Genomic DNA, 21,171 nt, shown 5'->3' with positions numbered 1-21,171 from the left:
CATATTCCGGCCACCAATGGACTCCATCATCCACGGGGCACTTGAAGAAATATGCTCACAAGGAGTCAACGGACTAACCCTAACTCATCTCTGGTCCAAAATCAACAACAGCTCTCATCATCTCTCATCCTCTAGCCTCTGCACGGACGTCAAGCACGCCTTATGGTCCAGTCTCCTCACCGTTCCAGGTCTTCAATTCCAATGCCAAGGCGTTACATACGATGCTCAAAACCCTAACATTCAATCGTTCCAAGATGCCGAGGCTATGGACTTGAAAATTGTTGCGGAGAAGGATATGCTTAAGAGCTTCGTCGGAATTTACGAAGTTGAAGCTCCGGATGACGCCGGATCTCAGACGAAGACGCGTCTTGAAAATGAGCGTCGTGTTCTTGAGCGTCTTGCTCTTGCAAGGTGTGAACGGTTCGGTTTTGAGCTAAAACCGAAACGTTTGTTTTTAAAATTTTGAAAAAAGTTCGGTTTCTGTTTTTTCTTCAATTTTGACGTTTGAGCTTGAAAATTTTGGATTGTATAAAAACTTGGCCCAATATATAAATAGTTTTGTTAATTAATAACTAATTGATTGTTATAAATTTAGTCTAAAATATTTGGGCTACGTATTTGTTGTATTCTTATAAATTACTTAAATATAAAATAAAAACCTATATATTCGGTTTGGTTTTCCGGTTTTCAGTTTGGGTTCGCTCTGGTTTTAATTTTGCCATTTGAGCTTGAAAACAACTTTGGTTCAAAATAATGAATATGGGCCTAAGCAGTTTTATTAATTAATGACTAATTGACTATTATACATTTGCTCTAAAATATTTGAGTTACATATAATTCTTATTAATTACTTCAAATAAAAAATAAAATCTATACATTTGGTTCGAATCTTTCGGTTTTTGTTGCATGCAAAACCAAAACCAAACTATAAGTTCGGTTATTAGAAAAAAAACATATACCAAATCGTCAGTTTTTGTTTCAGTTTATTTTTTATTTTTGGTTCTGGATTGAATATCTGAATTCATACAAATTGTGCAAAATTTTGTTTTGTTTGTGAATCTGCATAATATGATAAACTTGATTGAACTTTAAAAGAAGGCAACACTGTGATTAAACTTTAGTATGCAACAGAAAAAATATGTCAATTTGGAATTTCAGAAGTATGCATAAAGGTTATTGATCTTGCTGTATATTATACTGTCGCAGAACAGATGGAGTTACCCAAAACGACCTTGCCAAGGAACTTGGCAAAGAGAGCAACAAAGTTTTTTATACACTAAAGAGTCTTGAAACGCGCGGGCTAATTGTGAGGCAGTCAGCAATAATAAGGAAGAAAAAAGCTGGCAATGAAGAGTATACAAATGGTTCCATAGCGAACACCAATATGGTCTATTTATACCGTTATGCAAAGCATTTGGGTCACTTACAAAGACTAGAAATCACCAAATGTGTCACTGATGATGACAATGCAGGCGGAAAAGTTGGTACAGGAGATGGTGTTTCTGAAGAACACGTAAACAACTATGTACCTGCTTTGACAGCTATTTGTGATAGACTAGAAAAGGCTGATCGTAAGGTTACTATTGACATTTCAGCTGATTGTATTTTACTTTGTCTTCATACTTAATCGGGTGTTGATTGTTAAATTAATTTGGTTTTCACATTTTGAAGGTTCTCGTGGCTTCAGATATTAAAAGGGAGTTAGGTTACTGCGACAATAAACGTGCACATAGAGCTTGGAGAAAAGTAAGCTAATGTATTAGAATTTAACATATCCATATCCTTACAATTGTTTTTAAGTTAAGTTCGTCCTCACTGACTTAACTTCATTGCTCAAATTTTTTAGATCTTGAACAAGCTGCAATATGCTAGTATAGTCGAGGAGTTTACTGCTAAAGTGAACAATAAGGTAGTCTAACTATACTGTTTGTCCCACCTCTATGAATTATGCCATATTTTTAAGTTGTCGGTCATATATATTTTGTCCGTGCTCCAGGAAGTTAAGTGTCTAAGGCTGCTAAAGAAATTTTCTCCTGAAACTTGTATGCCCAAAGGTCATGAAGGTGGAAATGATGATCTTGATACAGAACAACAAGTTAACCGAGTAAAAAGAGGGCAAATTACTGAACAGCTTCTTGAGCTTCCTATTAAGCAACAAATTTATGATATGATTGATGCTGAAGGTTCCAAAGGGTTGACTTATAACGAGGTGTGTTATCTTATTGGGTATAGCTTCTTGCTATTAGTTTTGGAAAGCAATTAATTTTTTAACTTTTTTGTATATTCATTGCTGTAAGCAGGTATGTAAAAGGCTTGGCATTAGCAACAAACAATATAGTCGTCCTATTCATCGTATGCAGGATAGATTCGGGATGCATCTAGATTCAGAAGCCCTTAATAGAGGTGTAGCCAACCGAGTTTGGACTTGTGGGAACTATAATGCTGGAGTTCCTTATACTGAGAAACCTCCGACTCATGCCCAATCTGGACAGCTGATGAAAACTCACACCATCCAAGATGAAGATGATCAGGCCTCCAGCATGAATGCTGAGACCAGTGAAGAACAGGGTAATGCTGAGGCAACTTGTGTAGTTCCTGATGCAGAACCTCAAATTGTAACTGTAAAGCCCTCACTGAATCCTGTTTCCTTAGAGATATCTCCATCTGGTTCACCGGCACCCCGAAGGCGCAGCTCTTATACAACCTATCCATTTATTGGTTTGAATACAGTTAAATTACTAAGGGAGCAGTGGATACTTGAAAAACTACAGGTTTGTACATTATATGTGTGTGTGTGTGTACTTATAGGGGCGTGTTTAATACAAAACCAATGCATAAGCACGTGCATGTGCAAGTGCTTATGCGGTTCTTGCAGTTTCTATAAAAACTGGTTTTCTCTTTGCACTAAATTATTTGATGTTTACATAAATTAGCTAATGTTAAAAAGTTGTGTAACCATTTGATGCTCTTTTTACATTGGAGTGAAATGGTGTAAAAAGATGCTCTTTTTACAGCACATACATTGGAAAGTGGAAACCCCCTTATATGGATATTAAGTGATTAGCCTCGCCTCCTAGTGAGTATAGTCTTTTTTGTTTAGTAGAGATTAGATAGTAGTACTTTCTGTGCATGATAGGGGCTCCAAGTACTATTATTGAGAAACAGTTCAAGAAACGCAATTTAATCCATTCCCTGTTGACTTCTTAATCTTACAATTTTGTAATTTTGAAAACCGTTACTGATTTTAGAGAGTTTGTATAAAATTTATTGCTGCAGGAAGAAAAAATCCTTATAAAACCCGAGTTACAAAGGCTGCTGGAAAGTATTGAGAATCTTGAAAAGAAGCAGTCGACTAGAATGGACAGGAAGACTCTAGAACGTAGCTTAAACAAGCTTCAACAGGATGGACACTGCAAATGCATTTCTTTTGAAACCCCTTCTCTTACAAATATTGTTCGAAATCATACAGTTGATGTAGTTTTACACCCATCTGTATATGAAGCAGCAGACCTATCAGATCGGGTTCATGACAGAATAAGATTATTTGAAAAACAAACACGTACCCAAGCTTATTCAGAACTAAATACCGGCAAAAGCAACAAATCAATCCCTGTGTTAAACTACGTGGAGAGAAGTAATACTAGTTTGAGAACAGATACTCAATCTGAATACTATGAAGCAATGAAAAAGAACGGTTTTGTATTGGCAAAAATGGTTCGTGCAAAGTTGCTTCATGTGTTTTTTTGGGGTCATCTCACTGGCTTATCCGGTTGGGATGATGCTATTAAAGATGGACATCTGCATAGCAGCTGTAAATTGTTTGAGTTGGATGAAGCCATGAAGGCTATGCCACTTGAGTTGTTCTTGCAGGTTGCAGACTCAAGTTTACAACTCGAGTCTGCGATTGAGAAATGCAAGAAAGGTTTACGCCTTTCTGATCTTCCTTTACATGAGTACAGGTGTCTCATGGATACTCGAGCAACTGGACGTCTTTCAAATCTTGTTGATATTTTAAAACGTCTCAAGGTATTATCAGTTACTCTCACATTCAGTTGGGCAAGTTTAATTTGGATCGCTACTAGTTCTTATATTATTTCGGATGTTTTGTTAGTTGATCCGATTGTTTGGTGGTGACATTCCTGTGGGCCCACACACTACTCTTAGGCATTCATTTGAACTGAAGCCTTACATTGAAGAACCTGTGGGTATATATACAGGCATAAATGCTTCTGATCTCCGACCTCAGGTCAGACATGATTTTGTTCTCTCAAGCAAGAAAAGTGTTGATGAATATTGGAACACCTTGGAGTATTGCTATGCTGCTTCTGATCCAAATGCTGCTTTGCATGCTTTCCCTGGATCTACTGTCAAAGAGGTCTGTTAATTATCGTTTGCTATTTTTCATCTGTATATTCTGAAGCTTGCTTTCATCAGGTATATCATATCCGTTCATGGACCTCAGTCCGAGTTATGAAAGCTCATCAGCGGGATGAGCTATTTAAACTTGTAGCAAATGAAGACGTGAGTAAAAATATATCTTTCAGAAAGTGTGAGAAGATCGCAGAGAGTCTTAATTTGACCTTGGAGCAGGTTTGTTTTCACTTGGTAGTTACTATTTAGTTAATTTATAATTTGATTTGTGCTATGAGCTTTTTGTTAATATCATGAGGTAGCAATTTTGATGAAAATTATTTATTCCTTTTTGTAAGTTGATTAACGCTCCCATTGCAGGTGCTCCGTGTATTTTATGATGAAAGGAATAAATTAAAGGTAGCAGCAAGAGCCAAACGAAAATCACGACTAATTAATGAAAATTCACTTGATGAAGACTCGCACAGATTGAAACAGGCCAAAAGTGCAAACGATGCCTCACATAGGTTGATCAATGAAATCGATGAAGCAAATATGTTGATCAACGAAGATGAGAATGGTCATTCTTATTCTGCTATGCATGACCGTGTCTTGTCAAAGCTAAAGTCTTCACGCCAGAAACGGTTTTCGTGGACCGAAGACAAAGATAGGTACTTATGTTGATTTGTTAACTTAACCTATAGTCTGTCTGAATCAAATATGTAAGAAAAGTTTTTATTCATGATTTTTTTTTCAGGATATTGGTTGTTGAATATGTAAAACAACGTGTTGCTCTTGGAGCAAAATTTCACCGTGTAGAGTGGTCTTCACTTCCAAATCTACCCGGACCTCCTGTTACATGCAGAAAAAGAATGAACTTTCTCAATGGAAACAAGCAGTTCAGAAAAGCTTTAATGAGACTCTGTAACATGCTTAGTGTCAGATATGCAATGCATCTAAATGCTTCCAAGAACAAATCACTTGGTGCTAATGGCAGAAATGTGATTGTTAAGGACCATCATCTTATTGATCATGCAAAATATTTTAATAGTGAAGAACGTTGGGATGATTTTAATAACAAAGATATACAGATGGCCCTCGATGAGGTTCTAAAATACAAGCAGGCTGCTAAAGTGAAGCCCACTATAAGTGCCAGATATACCTCCAAGCTGCATATAGAGGTATCCTACTTTATTATTTTAGGTAACCTTTGTTTTCACCTATAAAAAGGTATCATAGCTTCAAGAATTTATAACCAACTTTCAAAAAGTTTCGATTTTTGTATGATGAGGTGGTAGTTGATGTGTCGGTAACTTTGACTACGTTGACTTTTGTAAAGTATGCTACCTGTTATGATGCTAAGCTGCCTGCATATCGTATACCATTAGGCATATATCAATTTTGTGTATCATAAACTTTCTTTTTTTGGTCGTGCTTTAGGAATTGGATACCGATGAATTAAAGGATGGTGAGAAAAGACAATCACACAGTCGAAAGAGTAGACTTCCTAAAAGCTATATCAAGCTTATGAATAAAGTAAAAGATCTTGGTACACAAGCATACAAATCATTAGCAGTTTCTAATGCAATTGAGCTTTTTAAGCTGATATTTTTTAGCACTGCAAAAGCTCCAGAGGTCTCAAATTTTCTAGCAGAAACATTGCGCCGATACTCAGAGCATGATCTTTTTACTGCCTTTAAGTACCTCAAAGACAAAAACTTTATGGTAACAAGATTTCTATTTTATTTTAGAGTATGCCTGACAACTGATGTGTCCTTTTTGCTCATTCGTTACTCTTTATTCTGTTGACAGGTGAGGGGTAGTGACATTGGTCACTTTGTACTCTCCAAGCAGTTTTTACATAATATTTCTTCATCTCCATTTCCTGTTAGCACCGGAAAAAGAGTTGTACAAATGTCCAGGTGGCTTCACGAGAGAGAAAATGATTTATTAGACAATGGAGTAGATCTATCTGATGACCTGCAGTGTGGAGATGTCCTCCAACTGTGTGTGCTGATGTGTACAGGAGAATTATCAATGTTCCCGTGTTTGCCTCATGAAGGCATTGGAGAAATCAAGGAATTAAAGAAACGCAAATGTGACGATAATGAAAATTGCAGTGTTGAAATAACTAAAAAGCCGAAATTATTAGACAGCCAATTAACTTCCCGTAAAGAAAAAGGTTTCCCAGGTATTCAGTTATCTGTAAGCCGTTGTTTGATTTCAAGAGTTGATGAAATCACATCATCTGTTTCCAATTTGGAGTACAACACACTGCCATCTGAACATATGGAAGGAGTCTCAAAGTCAAACGGTGAATATGAGTCAACATGGGAAGCTATGACTTGCTATGCAAGTCACCTGGTATCTTGTGCACAAGAAGTATCTCCGAATCTGTTCAGAACTGTTTACTCAGCCATCCAAAACTCTGGTGACCAAGGTTTAAGCATGGAAGAAATCTCCCATATTATTCATGTGGAGGGTATGCTAATTATTTACATTATATATAATTGTATTGCATACATATGAATCTAATTATATTGCAAATACTTTTAGAGGAAAAGATGGCAGAACTTGTTGTGGTGGTGCTCGAGGCATTTGGGCGTGCTTTAAAGGTTTGCTTTATATAATTACACAATTTAATGTTTATCGCTGAATTCTATCGCTTCTCGAGTGCAGGTTAATGCTTACGATTGTGTTCATGTTGTTGATTCTCTGTACCGGTCAAAGTACATGTTGACCTCAATGCCATCTCACCAACATGATCTTCACCTCAAGGATGGTGAGCCACTAAAGTTGCAGCAAGGAAACCATGAAAATAAAAAAAAAAATGTAATGGTAGAAGCTTCCACATACCTTGCTGAAGTGCATGCAAGTACTGATGAGGTGCAACACAGAGTAACAATCCTAAACAACCTGGAAGTGGTTCCTCAACCTATGAGTGAAGCTCAGACAAACAATGAAATTGAAACCTTAACGGGCCCACACTGTGAATTTAGGCTGGATGGTTCTTCTAGTTCATATAAGCCAATATTGCCTTGGATAAATGGAGATGGTACCATCAACAAGATTGTTTACAAGGGACTCGTACGCCGTGTGCTTGGTATCGTCATGCAAAATCCTGGAATATTGGAGGTATTTCTGCTTTCTTAATTATTAATTATTGAAATATAAATACATATTAACTTATTATTTTGTTGTTGCAGCCGAACCTTATAAGCCAAATGAATGCACTAAATCCTCAGGTATGATACTGGAAACTTAAAAGTGTATAATATTAATAATTGCTGGATAAACCATTAGTTTTGCATTCCTAAAATTTTTTGCATTTGAAAAGGGTATAGTTGACAATTAGCTTACTATTAATAGTTAAAATTTGTTTTTTCAGAGCTGTAGAAAATTGTTGGAGGTGATGATTCTAGATAGTCATATAATGGTGAGGAAGATGTATCAGTCTGTATCCAATGAACCGCCGCCCATGTTAAACCATCTTCTTCGTTGTTCCAACAAACCTAAGTTAACATGCAGAGAACATTTATTTGCAAACCCGAAGAGTATTGACTGTCTGTAATCATGCAATTGTTGGACATGTTTTATATGATATATAAATCGTAACGTTATCTTTTTTTCGTTGAGATTTGAGTGTCGTTCGCATGATGTGGTTAAAAGATATAATACTGTGTTAGAATAGATGCACTTAATACGCAACGTGATATTTTGCAATGTTTGATCGATGTTGGAAATTATGTTTGTAGATGAGATCGTTTCTTGACCATATTGAAAGTCAAAATGGATCATGTATTGATATGTATGATTGGAGAAGTTAGAAGGTAAAGGAGAATGGGAGTATACACGTTACTTAAGAGAATAATTATATTAACAACATCATTTTTGAAATGTTTACATACATTAGATATCATGGTTCTAAGATTTAATAAACTAAGTCACAATATTTTACTTGTAAGTAAATTTCCTTGGACATACTTTTAAAACAATAACTGTCTTAGTTTATTAAATCTTAGAACCATGATATCTTATGTATGTAAACATTTCAAAAATTATTGTGACTTGTAAATCATAATTTTTCAAAAAATAATCACAATTCGTCAATTTGAACTAGATTATAAGTTTATAAAACAGTTGGGTTAATCAAAAGTGGCTTGAATATGTGTCTAGGGAAAAAATAAATAAATAAATAAACATCAAAATTATTATCACCAAAACTGAAAAACAAAAGTAAAATAAAAACTTAATAATCATTTCGTTTTGTTTGACTTGATTAAACAAGATAGAAAATAACCAAAAGTCCAAAAGACAAATAAGTCAAAAGATATCTTATTTATTGGTTTGAATTGCACAACTTCAAAGATTCTTGCATTCATCAAATCTTTGAATATATATATTTTCTGATTATGAAGGCATAGATTCCCCGATCAGGACGTAGAGATAAGGTTGTTCTTTTTATTTAAATTATAATGAAATGGAAATTAAACAAAATTTTTTTTAATTGTAATCGTTTTATAGTAAATTATAATAAAATGAAAATTAACCAAAAAAAATTAAATTGTATTTTAAATACTAACTACGTTTTTAATTTATTTTAGTCATAAGTTATTGAATCATCATCCTATGCTTGCGGTACCACCTAGGAATTGGACGGTGCCGTTTTGTTCTTTCTTTTTTTAAACAAAGAAAACATAAGACATTAAATAATATTGTCGGCACATAAAATATATGTTTACTCTTTTTTATTTCTATATATAATTATTTAAAAAATATCGTCAAAACACTATTTTATTTTGACAAACTTAAATGATTATTTTTTATTTATTGAGTGGTAGTTAAAAAGGCATCTTGAAAGTATAACAAATAGGAGGTCGCAATTTATAGATTTTTTTTCTTAGCCAAATATGAAATAGATCTCATTTGTGGTTTGTGACTTTGTGTTTGGCATAACTTTTTTTTAGCGGAAACATTAACCATATTTTACTTTACATCAATAATTCTTAACTATTCATTTGATGGCCCAAGTTTGAACCTTAATATCTTCTTTAAAAGATGCATGTCTCTATCAAGTGAGCTAACCTCATATTGTTTGTAAATATATTAATGTAATCTATACAAAATTAACTTTAAGTAGAGAATGGTAAAAATCGTACATATACTTATAATGAGAAGAAACATAAATGGTATACATGCATTTACGTAGTTCTCATAGTTGTATACTTTAAATTGGTTACGCACTTGGTACGTGGCACGTATACATATGCATGTACACATATATGATATACATAAATGAAAAACCCAAGGTATATCTCATGTAAAGGGTAACTAGAAATACTCTAAAGGGTAAAGAGTGTAACTTGCATCAAAATAAAATTACTAATGTAAATAAATTTCAACCTACAAAAATGAACCTTTTTGTGATCCCAAAGGAAAGAAATTAGTAGATAAAAGTAAATCCAAAGGGCAAAAAGATCCAAGATTTCATAAAGATACCAAACAAGGGAATAATATGCCCAAAATAATGCATACCTCAATCATCATGTTCCTCATCTCAAATACATTCACATGAAGCTAGCTACTTGGACAAAGAATCCAAGAAAATACTAACAACATTAATATGAAACTTAAAAAAAGGAAACTAATCCTGCAAAATTTCATCAGTCTAGCTTTATGTATTAAGTTATTTTCTTCACCTTGTCTATTTTATATATAACCTCACCTATATAAGTTAACAAATTATTTTCCAAAAGAATCAAGATTTTATACACCTTTCCAGCAATAATTCTCAGACTTCGAGTCGTCTCCATCATCCATGCTATCACCGCCAGTGGTGGAAGTTCCACCAGTGGCGGTCCCAATAAGTAACGGTCCATCAGGCGAACCCGAGTGAGAAATTCCATGTTTTGAGGAGTCCAAACATTGATTTAAAAATGATGTATTAGAAGATGGAAGTCTTCTTGTATGAAGTCTGTATTTCTACAATTCACAAGTAAAAAAAAAATCATATATGTTTAATATTCAACAAGTCAATTCACCTTAATTTGTACAACTTTATATAAGCATATGTTTAAACTTTAAAAAGTTGAAACCTTTAAAGGTTAAAAGTTAAAACTCACTTGCAGATGGCTCTTCACTTCATCATTTGTAAGACCATCAACTTGCATAAGCTCTCTAATTTGTTTAGGTGTGGCAACTAAAAAAAAATAAAACCACAAAATTTAATTAAATTCAGGATATGTTTAATAATTAATATGAAAAAAACAATATTAACTTGTCATGGGCTAACTAACCTTGTGAGCCTCCAAGTTCCTGCAGGGCGTTAACAAACTGTTTATGCAACTCGGTAGACCAACATCTTCTCTGTTTCCTAGACGCTTGTTGATGAGATGGCGGTCCGTTTCGTGAATTTGATTGATCATTCGGCAAAAAAGGTATCAATTTGCTATCATGACTAGCTTTAGTAAGCAAAATACTTCCCCTAACAGGCTTCTTGTTTCCAGGGGTAATAAGAGAGAGCCCGTATCGTCCTCTAAACGGGACAAGCGCTTCATACGAGTCATTAATCATAACTTCATCATCTTCCAAACCTCTCTAAAAGAATATTAATCAACAAAACTTATAAATTAATAAACATTTGCTAGCTTGAATTTGATCAAGTACAACTTTATACATACCTTTTTGGTTGTCTGGTCCACGATTCGATCATTGTTCGGGTTATCATCATTAGCATTCCAAAGCTGTGTGGAGCTCAACCAATTCTTCTTATTCTCCACTTGTTCATGATCTTCATCACAACTCTTTTTAATTGGTATGAACTCTTCAAGCACTAGCTCACAGTTTGATGTTTTCTTAAACACCATTAATTCATCTTTCAATGCAACAATAGCTGAAAAACAAACAAACAGTTAGTGACAATAGAAACATATTAAGAAAAGATAACTAAGGAAACAAACCATCGTTAATAAGGAGCATGCAAAGTGGGAGTTCACGTTTGAAGGCATGAATCTTTTGCATTTCGGTTTCTAATCGGGTAAGGAAATCGTCGAGTTTGAGAATCTTGTCGGATAGGGTGGTGAGAGTGGAAAGTTGTCGTAGAAATTGTGTGATTGTGTTGGGGATGAAAGTGGGATTGATGTCCAAAGTGAGCTCAGGAGGTGGATTCAAGCTACCCATAGATGATAGATAATATTGTTGGTGGTGTTGAATTTGATGATGAAAATGGATCGTGAGAGAAAGAGATGTATATATGTATGTATATTGGTGATTTATTATGTAATGTAGAGAAAGATAATTAATATGGGAATAGAGAGACAGGGATAGAGTGAAATAGAAGATACTCATAAAGCCTGGGGTCTTTTGGTAATTTGTAAGTATTTTATGGATATATAAAGTTGAATGAGTTAGTGTTTGGGATATTAATGACACGATTAGTGTCTAGATGTTTTTAAAGAACTTTACATCAAAGATTTATCGTGTTAAATAGGTTATGTATGTAAATGATATAGTTTTATAGTATAAACGAAATTAAATATAGTAGAACTAAATACATATAATCGTATGTATTTATTTGGTATAAATCAATTTAACCATCTTGAATGTGTTAAAGTTAGAACTAGATAATTTAGTTATTTTAATAAATATGTGTAAGTGAATGTTGAGCCCGTATGTTTAGTTATAATCCAACGACAACAACTTAGGTTGTTGTCTATTAGTAGGAACCGAGCAGATGAAATTCCCTACTGTTTAGTAGCAATGTGTGCCATTAGTGGGGATATCCTGATGCTCAAGCAATAGCAACTACTCAGCAAAAATATACAAATTTGTAGCAATCCATAACCAAACTTCCTCTTGCTCGAGCCAGTGACAGCTGCTTAATAGCACGATATATTAGACCCGTCATCCGAAGCGCTCGCATGCATTAGAATGTTTTACCTAGGAAATATGACCTAGGAAATAACATCCGACAAAGGTTCCACACTTCCATCTAATATACCATTATAAAGTTCCACCCCCCTTTTCTACTCATATTTAACAACTCCTTTTCATTTTAAACATGTCACACTAAGAATCAATATCTCATTCATTTTATCTTCATATTTGACAAGATTTAGTTCACTGAGAAACTATCATGATGGAGAACACAAACTAGTACATGATAATTATACTAACAATAAGTGGTTACAATTTAGTGAAAACCTAAATCTTGGAGATGTCTGAACACTTATATTTCCCATTTTCACTATCTTTTGAGCTTAACCCGCGTAGTCATAAAACTAAAATATTAATGTGTTATACAAATTGTTGATGTATATATTACAAGCTCATGCACACTTTGAAGCACACACCTACATGAAACACATTGATTTTTGATTTTTCATGGTAAAATGAAGTGCACTCTACTTCTAATAAAGAATATTGTCATTTTGGTTCTTATTCTCAATTACGACAAATTATTCAATCATACAAATATAAGTTATGGGCTTGTATTTTCAATCATGAATTTTGGCTTAGTGGTTAAAAGATTAAAACAAATACACCCTTTCTTTATAATTATATCTGAAGACACTATGTAGCATTTAATCACATTACCACCAAAGACATCTTATGTGCCATTTTATAATACTTATGATGTGATTGATAAAAGTGCGCTATTGATAAATTCGATATTTTATATTTATACTTACGCCATATGTAAAGGGGTATTATATGGGCAATATAGGAGCGGATAAAGCCCCTACACCACCCATGGGGCGTTATAAGAACGTGAAGGAGCATGGGCATTTCTAAAATAATGCTCATATGTGTCTTGAAGTGTTAATGATTGCAGTGTCATTATCCGGTACACATTTTTTTGCTGAAAAGAGTGATGATGATGTGACGGAAAATGCCCATTAAGAAGTATTAACCATTACGCGTGGCCTTAAGAAACACCTAACATGCCTTATTGTTATATTGTTGTTAACGATGCACATAGTGATCTAAATCATATATAGTCTAACAATGTATGTTTAAGTAGGATGTGATATCAAAAGTATTGTAAGTATAAAGCTTTAGAACCTAAAGGGAAAATGAATCTAGTTCTTATCTTGTGTTAAAGTCGTGTCGATGATTCTCACGCCACACCGTCAATTTGTAGGGGCTAACTTTGAGATTCTAAAGTGCTTTCTCTAATATTATTAGAGTGGTACTACTTTCATCTCCCCTTTCATTCGTTTTTTTCTCATTTTTATAAACTCCCTTCCTATAATAGTTTAATTTGTACGATTGTAATGTAGTTTTATTCTTTATGCTTTTAATATTGTAATTTGGTTGGTCGTTTACAAATTCAAATTAGTTACTCGGTGACTGACTCTCGATGACATTAAGTTTTCGGGGTTAAAAAGTAAATAAGTTTAATCCAAGTCCATCTTTCTTTTTACACTATTGTCAAATATTTCTATCTCAAACGTACACTGAGTTTCGTCTCCTGCAAGATCAGCCTAACTTGGATCCATTGCATTACTAATACTCAAACACCCTACCATCAACCCCAAATGCAACATTCTGATGAGTCGAGTGAATGAAGAATTGGACAAACAAATGCCCCCAAAATAGCGAGCAAATACTTCTACTAGGATGAAAGCAAAGCTATGTACCGAGAAAAAAAACAAGAGGTGTTAGCCAAGGCTTGAATCAGATGGTTGAAAGACCTAATATATGAAAAGCATCAACAATCTAATTAAAATGAGGTTTTTAAACATTTTTCAGTCACAAATGAGAAGCACTGACTATAATGTTATCAAGTTAGCTCAAAATGGAATTATTTGAGCTTCACCAGGTTCAACGATGAAGAAACGTGGATCTACTCACTGGTAGCAGATCTACTTTCCTCGGGTGTGATTAAACTATTTCACCGATGGTTCTTCTGGATCCGAGTTCTTCCACCTACAAAATGAACAGCGCCGTTACTTACCCCTCAGAAAGGGACAGAGGGGTCCTCTTTGGGGTAACCCTCCGGCGTGAGAATCAGTATCTTTTTGAGAAGATAATAATGTTGTATGTAAGTGAATCTCAAGAGTATTGCTGATCGCTGAATACTCTTGATTTGTGTGACTGTGTGTTTTCTCTGTAACTGACTGTGAGTGAATATAATTCAATGTGATTGAATGTGATATCACTGCTTGTAACTGTCAATGATTGAGTGTGAATGAAATCTCCCATCAAAGTGGAGTTGATGCTGTATTTATAGTGCTAGGGTTTCCACTGGTTGGGCTCAGCCTCGTTGGCCTCCTCCAACCGCACTGCGCCATGTGTCCTCTGGGACACCTGGCGCTTTCTCGTTGGTTGTAATTATGTGGTAGCACATGTGTCATGCTGAGTTGTCGACCTTTCATTTGGCAGCTGTCAATATCAGCATATTCTTACTCCTTAAAAAGATGCCTTCTAGAAGATTGTCTGACGTGCACAATCAAGGTCGCCCTAATCCTGACTTGAATAAGGACGAGGTTGATTATGTGCACGTGTGATATGCGCCCATCCTGAGGATGCGCGAAGTCTTCTTTTTATTCTCACGCGCAGATATTTCATGCGCAGGTGTGATATGCACGAGCGTGTGATATGCGCCGCGCGATTGTGCGCCGCGCGCATATGCGACGCGCGAGCATATGTGATGTGCAAGAGCATGTGATATGCGCCGCGCGTTGATGCGCCGCGCGCATATGTGATGCGCGAGCATATGATGCCTGAGCATGTTTTGTATGCGCCATGCGCCTAGGTTTTGGCTTTGTGCCTTGATAATGTCTTTATCTTGTGGGTTGACCCGCCTTGATTGGTGTTGAGGCGGGTACATACCTCTTCAAGCCCCCCCAGTCTAATGTGTGTCTTATCTCGCGCGAGCGTGGTAAGATAGATATTAGACTCACTGAATTGTCCTATTATAGGGGGTTTTGTCGTTTTCCTGGTTGTTTCCATCATCGCGCGAAGTTCTATCCACTTTGTTGAAAACCAAAGGTCCAAACACGTGGTTGGTTGGTGGTGACGTGCGCCGTAAACGTGTCAGACGTTTCGTGTGCTCGAGGTGCTACAGTTGCCTTTCACGTCCTCTCACAGCTGTCTTGAACACGTGTCGCGCTCGCATTGGTTAGTACCTGCGAGTGGGGGCGCGTGTCTGTTCCGTGGCAGGTCGGTTTGTCACCTCACACAGCTGTTAGGGACACGTGTCGCGCCTTCGTTGGGTTGCCCCTGCGAGTGGGGGCGCGTGGAATCCGATCAGCTGCCACTTTTCTCTCTCCTGGTCCTATAAAAGCAGGCCCTTAGGTAATTTTTATCCTCATCTTTATTGTTATTCAAATTCGAATTCCTGCTTTCACATTCTGATTTGAGTGTTTACATCGATTCGAATCCTCGATTATCGGCTATTACAGTTGTATGTCTGATAGTTCATACTCGTCTAGCCCTTCAATCACCTCCGTTGCCTCTCGAAGACGCCGTGTGAAGTCTGTGGTGATGTCGACATTGAAGCAAAAAGGAAAGGGGAAGAAGGTTGTTGAAACCACATCGGAGGAAGTAGGGAGGACCAAGGCGACCAAAAGGTGGAATGAAATCCCCTGCAAATTGAAGCAGGCGGATCTCGACAACCTCATCACCTCTCAGGGGTTTCCCACCCTGTTTGGCTGCATGTTGCCTAGGTCCGGGCAAACGGCGGCGAACCCGCCTGCCGGCTATATATCCCTATATAGCCACTTTTTCAGCCACTGCAACCTTCGTCTCCCGATGACAAGGTTTGTGGGTGCACTGTTGAAGTTCTATGGGATTCACATATCCCAAGTCCATCCGTTTGGACTCGTGCGCGTGACTCACTTTGAGTTCATGTGCAAATCCCAGCGCGAGGAACCCACTCCTCGGCGCTTTCAATATTTTTATAAGGCCAAGATCCAAGACAATTGGATATCTTTTATTCCTCGCAGTCAGAAGGTGAAGTGCTCCACTGTTTCATTCAAGAGCCTTCATGACTGGTCAGAGAGGTTTTTTTACATTAAGGCCGGTGTGATCCCCATCCGTATGACCATGCGCTCTATCACTTCTGCGCCTGCGGATGAGGATGTCCTCAAGAACCCAACTGGCGCATGGGTTAAGAAACTGACCGCCGAACCATCCCCCGCGAAGAAGATTTGCGAGGAGGCGCTGGTTGGGGTCGGCATGAGCAGGCTCTGGGCCGACAGCGCGCTTGAGCCCGTTATCCAAGTCGACGGGTTGTGTAAGTTTTTTTTTTTTTTTTTTTTTTTTTTTTTTTTTTTTTTTTTTTTTTTGCGCTAACATCCTTCTTTTGCTGATATCATTTAACTCGTCTTTGCGCAGTCACCAAGGATTACATCCTTGCCGCTTATGATGAACATGTGGAGGGCGGCTCCGTCGAACTTGGCATTGGGGAGGTTGGTTTCCCGGATCGCTTCGATGACATGTTCATCCCAGTGGATCTGGATTTTGACTTTGACGGTGACGCGCCTGGTAAGCCTTCGCACTCTTGCTCATTCCTTTAGAAGACCCAAGCTTATTGACACTTCTGTCGCTTGTTTTTGTAGATGCGCTTGAAAACTACGAGCTAGAGCTCGCGGAAGAGGAGGAGGAGGAGGAAGAGGAGGCGCCTCTACTAAAGCGCAAAGCTAAGGGGAAATCTGGCGCAGGGGCCAGTAAGAAACAGAAGAAAGAGGACACCCCTGTCGCTCATCCCCATGCTCAAACGAAGAGACCTAAGGAAACCACAAAGGTTTCTTTAAGTTCTCTGCCTGTGAGAGTGGGCAGACCTCCTGTCCACTTGAGGTATGGTGCCGTCGCCTCCTCCGTTCGCGCTGCTGAAGAGATAAGCCGCGCCGCGCCTGCAACAGGTATACTTTGCCTATCTTCATCTGATTGAGTTATTATTAAACCGTTGGTTATTTGAATGTTTGCAGAGCCGGCGTCGGTAACAGATCAGCCGCAGGCGCCACAAGGTGCTACGGCTGCGCCGGGGACTCCATCGAAGTCCCCTGTTCTACCCTCTGAAAAGGGTAGAATGAACTTTATGGCGATGTTCGACGCGCGAACAGAGTTGCGCCAAGGTAAGTGTTGCACATTTGTCTTCTGAATTTTCCCTTTTGGAGTTAGTCATAAACCATTCCTTGTTTATTTGTTCATAGGAGTTGTAGCTGGTACAACAGTTGCTGATGATACTCCTGGCGCAGCTGCCGGCGCCGCTGGTTCTGGTCCTGCTCCTGCTAGTGCTGAGTCTCCCCTTATTGGGATTACCAAGGAGCAGGAGACGGTGTTGCGCGCCGAACTGGCGGCGTCTAGACCTCCTTCGCCTCCTCCTGCACGTAGCCCTCCCCGCGAGGCTGGTTTGGAGCCTTCCAGGTCGCAGCAGAAGAGGCCTGTTGAAGAAGACGAGGAGGACGAGGGGGTTCAAGGTGAAGACTCCTTAGGAGATCGCGCCAGCCCTGCGATGCCGCAAGTGTTTGCAGCGCAGACCTCTGGTGGGGCTGGCGCAGACATTCCTGCTTCATCCCCGCAGGTATGTATTGATTTGTTGGTCCGCTGCGCGTATCTCCCTATAAGTATGTTTTATGACTTAGGATTTTTCTTACATTTTTGCAGGAAGGTGACCACGTTTACCGCCCGAGATGGAATATTGATGAAGAAAGTTCCTTTCAATCCTTGGGCGTATGCGAGGACTTCTGGGCTCATGCCGTGCCTCCTACTGAAAGGAGGTATCAAGAGGAGCGCACTCGCGCGGACTTGCTGAACGAACATGTTTTCGCTGGGTCGGCTTTTTTCGCTGCTTCCCAAGAGCTGCGTCGTGATTATATTAAAGTACGCGACGCTCTTGTGGAAGCCCAGCGAGAGGCTAAGGTGGCCGCCTGGAACCTGTCTGATGCTCGCGCGCGAGCTGAGAAACTCCAGGCGGAGCTCAGTGAAAACCGAGCAAGTGCCAACACCGCATACATCAAGCGCGGGCATGAGCTCCAGGCTGCGCGGGAGAAGCAGCAGTTGGCGGAGGCCGAAGTTGCCAAGTACGCGCGCAGAGTGCGTGTCTTGGAACAGCAGGCCGAGGCGCGTGACCAAGCTATCATCAAGAGTATTACTGAGAAATCATCGTTGGAGAGCGAGGTCGCGCGCCTGAAAAGGGATTTGGCGGCCGCGCAGGCCGATAGAGATGAGGCCTTGGCCACGGCGGCGTCCAGCCAGGAAGCACTTGGTGCTGCGCAGGCGGAGAAAGAAAAAATTTTGGCGGCAGCAGCGTCTGACAAGGAGGAACTAAAAAAGGTTAAGGAAACTGTTGAGTTATTAAACTCTCAGGTTCCTGCCCTCGAGACGTCTGTTGCTGGCCTCGCGCAGGATCGCCAATGGCTGGTGTCACAGGGCATGGCTCGCTGCGCTTTGGCGATGAAATATTCCGCCGAGTTTCAAGCCCTTGTGATGGATTGCAATGCCGCCGCGCGTTGGTGGGCCGAGCTGAAGGGTTTACGGATGGGTATGAGTATGGCATGTTGAGGAAGAACCCATCCGAGTACCCTTACAAGTTCGATGCGGCCTGCGCGGACATGGCCGCGGTGGGGGAAAAGTATATGAATACTCCCATCCCCATCCTTATGCAGGTACCTTGATCTTAATGAGTTTTACTTTACTAACTTTTCTAAGTGTTTGTACTCATTACTTTTCTAATGATTTACAGATAGCTGCGCTTGCTGACCAGCCCGACCTCGGCGCACTAAAGAAGTTGCTTGATGATTGCGAGAGGGCTGGTGGCGATGATGGTGGCGCGGGGGATGTTGCCCCTGCCAGCGGCTCTGGCGCGGCGAAAGAATCTGCTCGTGACACCGTTGTGATCGAAGACTCCAACGAGGAGGAAGAACTTGACTATGGTCAGTTCGGAGATGAAGAGCAGACCGCGCCAGATGCTGCGCGAGATGATGAGGATGATGAAGCGGCTGACGTCGACGTGGAGACTTGAGAAGCCCATCATCAAATTTGTATATTTATCTTTTATACTTGTAGTTTGTAACTCATGATACTTGTAAATTTCGATCCAATGAAATGAAACTTGTTCTCTCCTTTTCGTATGTTGCGCATTTCCATTCATCTCTTCATGTTTGGTTGTATAGATATAAGATATGCTTGAACGTTAAATAAGAACAAGGTTGTAAGGAAATTATTCACTTAACCTCTGTTCTATTTTGTTTGTGGCTCTCACAGTATCTTGCTCATGCTGACATGCGCGCTATTTTTCGTTAATTCCTTTTCGCGCGTTGGTGTCACGCGGTATGGAAGTATGAGTTTAGCCATTACATGTCTGCTTGTGTTACTCAGATATCCACTATGGTTCCGCGCGCGGCCTCGACCTGAGACCTTAACATGATATGGCATGTAGTTTGCCTTAGTTTTGTTTAAGGATTTTTATGATCAGGCTGCGCGGGGTGTAAGATGGATGTATGTGAGTGTTTTGAGCTAAGGCTCTTTGTTTTGGGCTAGGCCCTGACGATTTTAGAGTTAAGACTCATTAACGTGTTTGAGCTAAGGCTCGTAATTTTGGGCTAAGGCCCTGACGTTTTAGAGTTAAGACCTCGTTAACGCGTTTGAGCTAAGGCTCGCGCATGTATGTTTTACTTCGCTTTATTTTGTTTTGAAGTCAATATATGTTGTCATATGTTCCAATTAATAAAGGAAGTGTGAAACATGTATGCAAAGGTAATAGAACCAATATTGAAAGATAGCGCGACAAATATTGAAAGATAGCGCGAATCATCATTAATGATGGCTTAAAAGCCTTGATTACAAATTTGAACTTTTACATGAAGCATTTTCTAAGCTGTGCCGCGTTCCACGCGCGCGGTATCTTTTTTCCGTTCAAATCTTTTAAAGCATACGCCTTTCCCCAGGTCTTCTGAAATTTGATAAGGTCCCTCCCAATTGGGGGACATTTTCCTGGGGGTATTGCGCGACTAGCTTCATTGTTTCGAAGGACAAAATCATTTTTCTTGAAGTGGCACTCTTTAACGCGCTGATTATAATTTTTCCAGCTTTTTCTTGTATCTGGCTTCATTAATGATAGCCGCTTCTCTGCGCCCTTCAAGCAAGTTAAGGTCCAACCTTCTTTCGTGGTCGTTATCAGTTTTGCTCATCATGAGTACCCTATGGGATGGGCATCCAATTTCGCTGGGATCATAGCCTCTGTCCCATAAGTTAGGCTGAACGGGGATCGCCATGCTAGTTTTGCTTAATGTCCTGTGCGCCCACAAGACATTAGGTAACTCTTCGACCCAAGATGGGATTCTCCCTCCAATCTTTTCTTCAGCCCATTAGTAAACTTTGATTCGCGCGCTCCACTTGGCCATTCCCTGAGGATGGTAAACGGACGTAAAGATTTGGTTGATGTGCAATTCTTTGAGCCAGCTTGACATCTTCCTGTCAGTGAATTGTTTGCCATTGTCGCTCACAATTTCCATAGGAAGGCCAAAACGGCAAATGATGTGGCTCCAGATAAATTGCTTCATCGCCTCAGCTGTGATTTTTGCTAGTGGCTTGGCTTCAACCCTTTTGTGAAATAGTCCTATCGCCACTACCAAAATTTCACACGCCTTGCGCTTGCGGCAGGGGCCCCACAATATCAATGGCCCATTTGTGGAAAGGCCATGCTGAGGTGACTGGAATCAAGTTGTTTTTTGGACGCATGGTGTTTGGCGCGTAGCTCTGACATGCCTTGCATTTTTGGATTTCTTTTAGCGCATCCAAGTACATGCCTGGCCAATAGTAGCCTGAGCTCATCGCCTTGGCAACCACCATGCGCGGACCAGCGTGAATTCC

The 21,171-nt window shown here is 39.1% G+C and overlaps 2 protein-coding genes across 2 annotated transcripts; one reads left to right on the top strand and one right to left on the bottom strand.

The window, feature by feature from the left end:
- Nucleotide 1: 1 nt before the first annotated feature.
- LOC143584857 (uncharacterized) lies at nucleotides 2-7,921 on the top strand. The gene is made up of 17 exons (XM_077066795.1): nucleotides 2-411; nucleotides 1,207-1,576; nucleotides 1,672-1,746; nucleotides 1,847-1,912; nucleotides 1,997-2,209; nucleotides 2,301-2,771; nucleotides 3,277-4,026; nucleotides 4,112-4,375; nucleotides 4,435-4,590; nucleotides 4,732-5,021; nucleotides 5,108-5,531; nucleotides 5,791-6,075; nucleotides 6,163-6,832; nucleotides 6,907-6,965; nucleotides 7,030-7,485; nucleotides 7,557-7,595; nucleotides 7,739-7,921. Exons 1-17 carry the CDS (start codon nucleotides 17-19, stop codon nucleotides 7,919-7,921), a joined length of 5,166 nt encoding a protein of 1,721 aa, XP_076922910.1. The 5' UTR covers nucleotides 2-16.
- Nucleotides 7,922-10,042: 2,121 nt separating this feature from the next.
- On the bottom strand, nucleotides 10,043-11,529 carry LOC143585040 (myb family transcription factor EFM-like). Its single transcript, XM_077066928.1, has 5 exons — nucleotides 11,310-11,529; nucleotides 11,020-11,242; nucleotides 10,647-10,945; nucleotides 10,473-10,549; nucleotides 10,043-10,332 (listed from the first exon to the last, which is right to left on the bottom strand). The coding sequence occupies exons 1-5, from the start codon at nucleotides 11,527-11,529 to the stop codon at nucleotides 10,117-10,119; spliced, it is 1,035 nt and encodes a 344-aa protein (XP_076923043.1). The 3' UTR covers nucleotides 10,043-10,116.
- Between the last annotated feature and the right edge of the window lie 9,642 nt (nucleotides 11,530-21,171).

This window comes from Bidens hawaiensis, unplaced genomic scaffold (genome assembly GCF_021521415.1).
Source record: "Bidens hawaiensis isolate Kalapana, Puna unplaced genomic scaffold, B.hawaiensis_p1.1 tig00001575_1, whole genome shotgun sequence".
NCBI lineage: Eukaryota > Viridiplantae > Streptophyta > Magnoliopsida > Asterales > Asteraceae > Bidens > Bidens hawaiensis.
Note: the sequence above shows the minus strand (reverse complement) of the source record. Positions and strands in the feature narration are given on the sequence as shown.